Source organism: Bombus bifarius, unplaced genomic scaffold (genome assembly GCF_011952205.1).
Source record: "Bombus bifarius isolate JDL3187 unplaced genomic scaffold, Bbif_JDL3187 scf7180000010211_frag, whole genome shotgun sequence".
Classification (NCBI taxonomy): domain Eukaryota; kingdom Metazoa; phylum Arthropoda; class Insecta; order Hymenoptera; family Apidae; genus Bombus; species Bombus bifarius.
Window position 1 is genome coordinate 1,235 of NW_022885565.1, and position 10,536 is coordinate 11,770.

At 32.0% G+C, this 10,536-nt stretch overlaps 2 protein-coding genes across 2 annotated transcripts; one reads left to right on the plus strand and one right to left on the minus strand.

Annotated features, from left to right (window-relative positions):
* Positions 1-1,310: 1,310 nt before the first annotated feature.
* On the minus strand, positions 1,311-3,218 carry LOC117216133 (adrenodoxin-like protein 2, mitochondrial). Its single transcript, XM_033462650.1, has 4 exons — positions 2,834-3,218; positions 2,306-2,418; positions 2,009-2,141; positions 1,311-1,643 (listed from the first exon to the last, which is right to left on the minus strand). Exons 1-4 carry the CDS (start codon positions 2,980-2,982, stop codon positions 1,553-1,555), a joined length of 486 nt encoding a protein of 161 aa, XP_033318541.1. The 5' UTR covers positions 2,983-3,218; the 3' UTR covers positions 1,311-1,552.
* A 663-nt stretch (positions 3,219-3,881) lies between these two features.
* On the plus strand, positions 3,882-5,802 carry LOC117216134 (survival motor neuron protein-like). The gene is made up of 5 exons (XM_033462651.1): positions 3,882-4,162; positions 4,332-4,514; positions 4,640-4,734; positions 5,030-5,052; positions 5,440-5,802. Exons 1-5 carry the CDS (start codon positions 4,118-4,120, stop codon positions 5,736-5,738), a joined length of 645 nt encoding a protein of 214 aa, XP_033318542.1. The 5' UTR covers positions 3,882-4,117; the 3' UTR covers positions 5,739-5,802.
* The last annotated feature ends 4,734 nt before the right edge of the window (positions 5,803-10,536 follow it).

Below are 10,536 nucleotides of genomic sequence, written 5' to 3' on the forward strand. Positions count from 1 at the left end.
CTGTAACTTAAGAAACATGTCTGCTAACGTGAAACGTGCCAGAAAAAATTAACAACTTCCATTAAATTGGCAAACTTTTCATTAATATCGTAAAACTCGCGTTTACAAAGATCAGATCAGTGTACATAATATACAAAACAAATGCAGAATATATAAATATAGCACATACGTTCTGAATTATATTCGAATTGGGCAGGGTAACCAAGTGAAAATATGTAAATTTCACGATGTGTAATGTACACTTTATCGAATTTGTAAGTAGTGTAGAAATAGAATATTTTACACGTAACAAAATATACAAACGACAATACACAAGTTAAATTATTTGTTAGATCCATGTATAACAAGCATAGTACAAAAGTGTTTTAGCTTTATGTACTGGTAATTATGAGAAATACCAACTTAATAGATGTATTTGGTATGTACCTAGTTAAGAAAACAATAAATTATTCTGAACAGATAAAGCGTTTAGTAGCTTGTGAAGTATGAATTTTCGAAAACGTAAGTATTTTATATCTAAGTAGTTAAGAAACGCGAGCAAGGGAAATCAAACAAAGGAACAAAGTTTTTTTGTTTAAAAATATTTAATTTGTTGTTCTATTATCCGAGGTTAGAAGCGATAATGTACAAAATCTGAATAAATAAGATTCTTCAATATTATTGAATTTTAATTCTAGGGTAAAGTAATATATCCGCATATTTTATTTATATACAATATGTATAAATAATGATGTGATTTGACTAATTTTGTTGAAAGAATATTTGTACTTTTTACGTAAAACTTCAGTCTTTTACAAACTTTCTTGTAATTAATAAACCAGTAAACACAATATTAATAAAATCTATTAAAATTATAAACAAACTCATAAGTTTTAATTTTAGTCCTTAAAGGTTGAAATATTTTGCTCCAATGTCGAGACATTTGTTTTAATCCAAAACATTACTATACTGAATCGATAATGTTGCATGTGCCACGAAAATGATGATAGTGTCAGATAACTTGTTGTGAAACGAAAAAGCATTGCATGTACATTTCTGTTGTTTTGTTGACCATGAGTTTGATGATCTTTTAAACTTGCCCATAGCTAAGAAATCAAACAGTATATCTAAACGAAATTAATTTCAAATTATTTTTTAGGTTCTAAGCTTTTATCTAATCTTTCAGAAGTTGCAAAATTTATTCCACAAGAGTCTTTTTTATCATAACCAAATACACATCTTAAAACCATTTAAGTCTTCCTTAGTAATTTCTTCTTATCTTTAATAGTAACGAAAATAATTTAGATGAACGTTTTAAAATTGACACCCTGTATATTAAAAATAAAAGATATATTTTCTTCATAATTGGATAGGCTTTTTACAATGGCAATGTACAAATATCAAAATTGCAATTATACTATAACATATGTATATATATAAGCTTCACATTTAAACACAAGATTCTTTATTATATTTTTTTAATACCAATATTTTAATAATTATAACAAGGGTTTTTTAACAAGAGATGTATAACATTGTATACAAATTTTCAAAAACCTATAGATAATTTCAGTTATGCTCTTGCATCATTAATTGTTGATGGAACTCTTACCTCAATTCCATCTAGTTCCTTAGACATTACTATTTGACAGCCTAGCCGTGACCTGAAATTAAATATTATATAACTGAATATGTCAATAAATATATTTATTGCTATACAAATTAATACTAATACACAATAAGATTTCTATTTATCCATTTGAAAATCAACATTGTAAATATGCTAATTCCAACATATTTGTAATGATTATAGGGTCATAAATAAAAAACTATGAAAATTTATTATAATTTCAGTTTCATAGTATTCAGAGATAGCGATTTGAAATTCTACATTGAGATGCAGATTTCGAAATACCCAATACTAACCTGTTTTTACATAAATTTAAATAGAAAAATTCACTTTATAAAATATTAAAAGGTAATAGAATTAATAATGTGAATGATTTGATACTGATTATTATGAACTAACGTATCTGTTAATTCATATGCTAAATCCAACATGTCTAATTCTTCATCTGTTGGTTTGTCAGGAAGTGCATCATAAACTTCTTTCGAAAACATTAAATGGCACGTACTACAAGTTAATGTTCCTTCACAAGCACCTATATCAATTATATTTTAAGATTACAACATACTTATATAATAAAGTATCAAAAGTTAAAAATAATAAGAATATTAAACTTGATAAAAATGAAAATTTTCAAATATTTTCTACCTCAAAATTATTTATTTTAAATTAAGTAAATTATGCTTCTTTAAAACATACCATATCCATCTAAATCAATTTCATTATTTACTACTATGTCTAATATAGTATCTCCAACTTTCCCTTTTGCTTTGATTCTCTCTCCACTTGCTTTAACAAACGTTATATTTACTCTGAAAATAATATTTATGAAAGATAAAAATTATCTCAATATAATTATTTTCTTTATTTTTTGTGTTTCTTCAATTAATCTTCTCTTAATTATACCTTAATTATATGTATCACTTATGATAATAGAAATAATTTAAAAATAAGATATATTTGTCTTAATAATACATAAATAAAATTCGTATATCATATATTTATAACAGTGTTATATTTTTAGTTGTTCACTGTCAATGTTGTTCTTATTAATACTATTCTATTAATACTATGTTATTTTTCTAGATGTTATACTCCTACAAAGAGAAAAATTTCTTAGACATTATTATTAGCATTATTATTTTGACACCAATTTTATATTGGAAGGTAAGTACTGAAATTCTATTAAAAAAAGAAGGAAAGCACAAGAAAATTTGTATCACTTACTCTTGTTTTTCTGAAAGTGGTTGCGTGGTCGATATTCCTCTTGTTGCCTGCAAAAAGGGCAACGTTGTGTTGCTTGTATATTTTGAATAATTTGATGCAATACCGAGAATTGATCTCGAAAATTTTTGTAATTGATTTACTAACGCCATTCCACTGTCATAAATATCATGAGTATGGGACACCCTGACCGAACACCAGATAAGTATTGCGGAAAATATCAATTGTAGATCAATTGTACTTTGTACAAAAACTTTCACGGCATTCTTCGGCTGCTATACTGGGACGTTCCTTTACTGTGATAGGTTATAAAACGATTCCTAACACAAGTGACGTATCTCTACCGGACACGTGCTCTTCGGGCCACACGTTTTATGATACAAGACCAGCAAAATGATCAATGTGTAATTTTACATATCTTACATTTTTTCCAAATGAAATATTGTTTTTATTAAACGTTTAAAACCTCAGGCAACATTTATTTCATCTGATTTCAGTTTTACAAATATATATCTATAATACATATCTGTATAAATTACGGTCTGGTTATATCAAACAGGGACCGACACTCGCTAGGGAAAACTGCCCAAAAATTGAATCGTAAAAACCAATATGAAAGACAACAAATTTCTCGTTCTGCGGAACAAATAGAAATGAGCAGAATATCTTTATCTTTATCTGAGACATTCAAAGCGTATCACGCATACGCTAAACCTGAAGAAAACTTTCTTGTCTTCCATGTTCATTTTTCCCTTTCCATTTCCGAACGGTTTCTTCTATATTTATTTACATGTTCGTGATTGATGCTATTGACAACATACAACTAAGGGGAAATACGAATAGTAATAGATAGATGTATAATTCATTATGCAATTTTATAGAATTAAATCTTATTTATCTTCAGATATAAAAACTATATTTACCAGCTGAAACACTAACGCATATGCAGTATAATATAATCTACTTAACAATCTCGTTTTAGTTATAATATGTGATTAATTCTTTTGCTATTTCACTATAAACAGTTTCTTGTGCATACAATATTTTTTTATAGTATTCTAATATATTGTTAGATATTGTAAAGAAAGTAAAATACAGTTATTGAAGTTTGGGAACATTCAATGTTAACCTTGCTTCAAAAAATAATCTTTCGAATGAATGGGGAATAGATTTTTAGTATTATAGTTGGTATAATGTCATCATTGTTTACAATGTGTTAGAGTTAAAGAAATGAGACAAATTAATATTTCAGAAGCAAATTCAATATTTAAATGATGTTATTTTAAAATGGCAGATGATATGAATGTTCTTTTTATACGAGGAAATGGAAACGTAATGGTTTTAACATTATTTTAGTACAAGATCTTAGCATAATAGTAATTAACAGTATCCACTACCTTTTAGTCAATTTTTGAAAAATGACATATATGATAATTTGCAATAGTTTGATAATAAAATACTTGTATCAATATTAATAACATATAATTTGCTATCTCAAAAGGATACAGACACAGCCAATGATAATGTTTGGGATGATAGTGCATTAATAGAAGCATATGATAAAGCAATAAATTTAGCAAAAGAAGAAGTTATCAAGCGAATGGGAATGGATGTTGGAAATTCTCAACCGAAAGAAAACCTACAAAATCTTAAGCAGCCTAAACACGCAAGTAAATTACATAAGGTTGTGATTTTGATAGAATATTACAAATTTGATACAGAATATTATTAAATATATTGATTAAGAAGCAAATTATTTTATTTTGCTATTTACTTATATTTATTTGTATACACATCTTTTCTCTATAGAAATGGATCATAGGAGCACCTTATCGTGCAATATACTCAGAGGATGGAGAAATTTATGAAGCTATAATATCAAAAATTTACGAAAACAATGGCACGTGTTGAAGTGGTTACCACTTCTAAGAAAACTCTACATCTGGTCTTTTTTAGTTTTCTCAAGCACTGAAGCCATCGACAGCGTGTAGACAAAAGACTGCGACGAAGTCAGGCCATAAACAGTAGACAGGCGACGTTGGCTTCGGTGTTTTTCAGTTATTAGGTAACACAGCTAGCGTGCGGATCTGGACCAGCTCAAATTGTATTTTTACTTATTACACTTCTATTTAAATATATTTTCTACCTTACAATTTATCCACGTGTTTTCTCTGTTTACACACCGAATAACCTCAACAGCACGTGTGTTGTAAAATTTGTAGGTAATACCTTTAGCATGATGGTTATGTCAATTAAGAAATGTACTAAAAATACATATATATATGAAGTAAAGGCTTTCGCATAGTCTATCACAGTGTCATTCAGCAGGTCCTTAACTGGGCAGGAGTACCTGTCAATGTCTATGGGGAGACCCGTGGGATATAGGGTCATGAACCATAAACGTGCATGTTACTTATTGTTCATTATTAGCTGCTTGGAATATAATTCTCCTCATTAGACGAGTGATTATTACTACATATATCAAGGCAAACGTTTATACATATACATTTATGCACGGGAAATTCTAATACATTGCCTGTAAGGACAGTAACTGAATGGCACTCAGTCATTCTATTAAATGACAAAAATTTCTTTTACTCTGTGTTTAGGCTATGGTAATACAGAGAAAGTCGAGTTGAGTTCTCTTTTAGAATCAGAAGGTTTGCAAAGTCAAATAGCACAACAAAAGAAAGCTTTGGAAGAGAAATTCAATGAAGAGAACGACGAGACTTGTGAGACTAATTTTTCTACAAATGTAAATTCGAAAAAATATAATGTAGAAAAAATGGATTGTGACTCTGAAGAAGCAAATGCGTATAATCACTTCATACCGGGACCATCTTTCAATTCGATGACTGATATAATGCCACCTGCACCTCCTTTACCACCACAATTAATGGCCAAGTAAGTACAATTTAAAAATTCTAATGGAATGCTGAATACTTCTAATATTAATAAGTAATTTGGAATAAGTTTAAGCGGAAGCGAATTTTGAATAATTTTTGAATAATATCCAGTTAATAATTTGTGAAACAAATTAATTTCATTTTATTGTTGGAAACAAATTATGTTACGCCGGGCCTCTCTGCCTGGCCCAGGTCACATACCGCGGGCCAGACGGACACCAGATGTCCGCTTTTCCGTACGGCGTACCCTCAATATCCTTAAGCACCCGCCATAAACCCGAGTCACTTGCCTGCTAAGGTCCTTCAAAACAAACAAACATCTGTGTTCGAAGCATTTCTAAAGACTATTGTCTACCACGGCGGGACAAGGGAAAGTTGGTTTTTCTCACGCACGCTGCAACTTTCCTCCCACTAACCACTTTCTCTCGAGGGCAGTTAAGACCCTTCGTTTAACCAATTAAAAACGAAGCCTATTCCCTCACTCTCCTAAATAACATCGGCACCAACAAATCCGATGGTCCCGTGCGCTAGACACACCCATCCTTAGCTTTCCTCGGACACAGCATCGTCACTCAACTTCACTTCTTCTACATCGTTGGAAAAGTCAACTACCAAGTATACGCTAATGCCCAGCGGGGCAGTCTAAGCATAACGCGAGAGTCGGTCTCGGTATTGTCGAGCATACATTTCCTCTCCTAAATCTCATAGTGCTACGTCCACTAATACACTAAATCTAATTATAAGAGCCCTGCTCTAACGCATATATCTATCTTAGCTTCGTGCGACAAGTTGTTAATTGCTTATTTCTCTACGTCAGTGTAATCTAAGTGCTGGAAATATATAATTTATAATTCTGTGAATCCCAGGGTTATACAACCTCAATCACCCCTATTATCTCAACGGAAATCAGGGGATCGATCAATTCGTGGTGTCGATTGTTATAATCGTAACGGGGATTTACGACCCCCGTTGACGTCTCTCCTCGCGATTACGTCTCCCCGCGATTGGTCGAATAAACAAATTAGTTGGATTTTTCTTTCTTTAGCAGTTTTTGCCAGAGTTGACCTGACGTGCTACTTCAGTTTCCATCTTCGCTTCTCGAAACTTCCAACGTCCTTGGTGTTGGAGTCTCTTTGCCCAGGTGAGTACATAGCTTCTAAATACTCGTCGCTGTTCATCCTTACGAGCCTCTCGAGCTTTAGTTGTCAATTGTTATCGTTAAAGGAAGAGAAGTTCGCGACAGATGTTATCGAACAAATCGTTTATTCTCGAAAAGTTCGAACTTGTTCGTTGCGTTTGAATATATATGGACGGACGCCATTTTTCATGACATCATCATGATTTGTCATGTCGTGAGTATAGCTTTTGACTACCATATGTTTGTGATTTATGTGAAATTTGACCACTATACCGTGATAGAATAATATTTCCAATGAATTATAAATATTTTACATTGTGAATTATAAATATTTGTTACAAATTATATCGTACTTGAGATGAAAATGAACCATATATCTGCTTATGGAATATGAGGTAGTAAATCATTCGAAACATAATAACGATTAATTAAGCACATATACAATAACGTTTACGAATGAATATTGCGAATTATTGTATGGCTTTAATGCGGTATTTAATGTTTTGATTGCAGTCTTTGAAATGGTATCATAGGTGCTGATATAATATCGCGCGAAAAAGGAAAGACCAGTGGTTAATATTGCAGGTGCACCAGTGCATTGCGCTCGTCGAGGGTGGTTTTGACGCTGGTGCCGAGGAAAGGCGCAGAACGTGTTCGATCGACCCGCGAACGTAGCCTGTGCTCATACTGCGACAGAGTTCGTTTCAGTTAGGCTCAGTCGCTGTTTGTCCGTCGACAGCGTATAGTCGCGTCGGCCTACGATTCCTTTTTTCTTCTTGTTTCTTGCGAACTCTCTCGCAACAGCCGTTCTATACGTACGCCGCCAGTATATCGCGTGATCATCGTTCCCGTTGCTTCCCTTACCCTCTCATGTCCTTCGAAGAAGACCTCCCCTTGGTTTTTCCTTGTTTGGAGGGAATTCATCGCTCGGACACATGGACTGCGAAACACGAGGGTTGATCGAGGCATCAGCGTGATGTACTTTTCAGGTTTCATATTTTCTCTATGAGACTTTCTAAGGAGAATTTGGAAGATATACATTTTTAGGAAATAAAGGTTTTTATGGAGTCATCGATAGGTTAGAATTTAATTAACTCTCTTATAACAGGTATTCCAATTTTTTAATATATAAATTTAGTTTCCTCTATGGTGTTAGAGAACATAATGGGGGCATTTTATGATATAACGAATATATTCGTATATATTTTAGTTTATTCATTCGTCAAATTTCCCTAGTAGGCCGGCCTGCAGCTCACATGCAGCACTTAGTAAAAATTTGTTTTGTTAGAGGTTGGCCATTCCTCTTGCTATAAAAATATCGTAGAGTCATATCATATGATAAAGCACCTTCTGAAAGCTAGATGCTCGATAACGAGCCTAATGATTCTCGGTAGTTTGTAATGTCAAGCTTTGAATTGGCGAGATCGCTCTGCTGTCAAACCGCCGTCCAGCGGCGACCACATTCTTTAACCACGTTCAAGGGGTATATCACGCTACAGAAACCATCAAAGGGTTTGCAAGTTAGTTGCCTTTTAGAAGTGGGGCAGTTGGTTGTTACATGTCATCCGTAGTTGCTGGCTGTTCTCCTTAGTCGCCATACATCATAGAGACGACAGTTACAGTCGCCAGTTGTCCTTGCTAATGGTTGCTTGTTGTCGCTAGTTAGTTCTTGTTATCGTTATGTATTCCACCAATCACGTGAAATTTAACGTATGGGATTTTATTCTTCTTTATTCTTTCTGTAGGGAGATTTTTTAAGACGAGGAAAATATAGAATATTTCAAGACGACGGTAAGGTTTGAATTTAAGCAACTATTTTATGATACAACAAAGTGGAAAAACGATTTAATTTTATAAAGTTTAAGGTAATTTTTTAAAAAACTACGAATTTAAAAGATTCAAATAGATATCTTAAACGTAATTAAACCCTCCATATCGTAAGAAATTAAATGAAATTGCGCAAGAAAGTTAATACATTTAATGTATTATTTTAAACATTTATTTAAAAACATTTATTTAAAATTTAAGTGTAGTCGTTGACGCGCGCGCGCCATTCGAAGCATTTGTCAGTTCGTTACATCTGCGGTAAAAGTTGTAACTACGAAGAAGCTTAACATATGGTGCGTCTCAAGACGACAGTAAAAAGTATTAAGAGATTTTTCGAGATTTTTTCTTTTAAGTTTCCAAGTACTTTTTCTATTTAACTTCTTTTTTTTGCATTTTCTCACAATATTCGATAAATAGAGACGAAATATGACAGTTCTTAGTTCGGGGATTTATTGGTTCGAAAGTTACTTCAAAAGTGTTTCTGGAATTCGTGCGGTTAATACTTTTAAACTACTGAGTACGACTTATTCCGTATGGCTGGACAAATCTTTGTTGATACTGTAAGCGTAACTGGTCCGGATATTGTCTTGTGGAGATAGAAAAATACACGAAGTATTGATTGAACTACATATTTTTTTAATTCTTTTTTAATTCTTTTAGTTCTTCATATATTGATAATAGAACGATATTCCGCTACTTTGAGCACAATATAGTAATGTTTAAATAAATAATAAAATTTACGCATTTCGTCTTCATGCGTCGATAAGAAAATGCAAAAAAAGTTAAAGAAAGATGATGCGCAGACGCGAAGTTTAGTCAGCAATAATATTTAAAACCTCTAAAATATATTGTACACATTTATTTGCAAATAAGCTCAATGAAATTAAACTGTAACTGTGTTTCCAATAATGTCTTCGATGTATTGCTCGCCATTATGTCGGATTAACAACTCTAAGTGATCGACCTTAATCACTAAATGGCGGCCGTGATTCAGTGGTATAGCTTTACATATGACGGACATCGCAGGCGCTTATAAGACGTCTATTGTGAAACGTTTCCAATAGCACCGTTTATGGGATGGTGAAATCTGAATATATATATATATCGCTGAAATATATATCGCTTATCACTTGAGTCTGACACGATCGTTTTTAAATAGAATCACAATTTTTTATTCTTTACAAAATCAGTCTATAAAGATTATGTGCAAATAAAATAGATAAATAGATAAATGGTTGTACAAACTTATAAAACAGATATTACAAGTATATCTAAATAAATGATATATTTATAAATTGTAATATTTGATCTAAAGTTTAAATAAATAAAAGAGATACTCGTGACTTACAATAAAAGTATTTTTTTTTCAATTTTTAAACAAAGCAAAAGTGGATAACAATTTTTCAAAATGTAAAAATCAACACAATGGTTGGTTTCTTTAATTAATCAATAACGTTTAAAGTTAATTAATGTCCAGAGTGGTTTGTACATTTTGTATTTCGCCGTATTTCAACGTTCGATGTGTAAATAAAACTTGATGCCTGAAATATCGAAAAAATAATTAAATCCGATCGTTCCGTCGAATTTGCAAATTGTATACTCGTGTAAAATCGAGTGCGCTTGTGTATGCTGATACGAAAAGTGGTAGTATATTTTTCTTTTTTCGATTATCGTTAGCACTTTTTGTGTGGAAAAATTAATTCCGTGAAATGGAAGTGCAATCAATACGGCTTATCACGAAATAATAGCACAACGACGGTACATATTGGTATTGACGTCAGCTTCACAAAATTTCTCGAGTATCGCAGTCGACTATTTGGGTTAAGAATTCATTT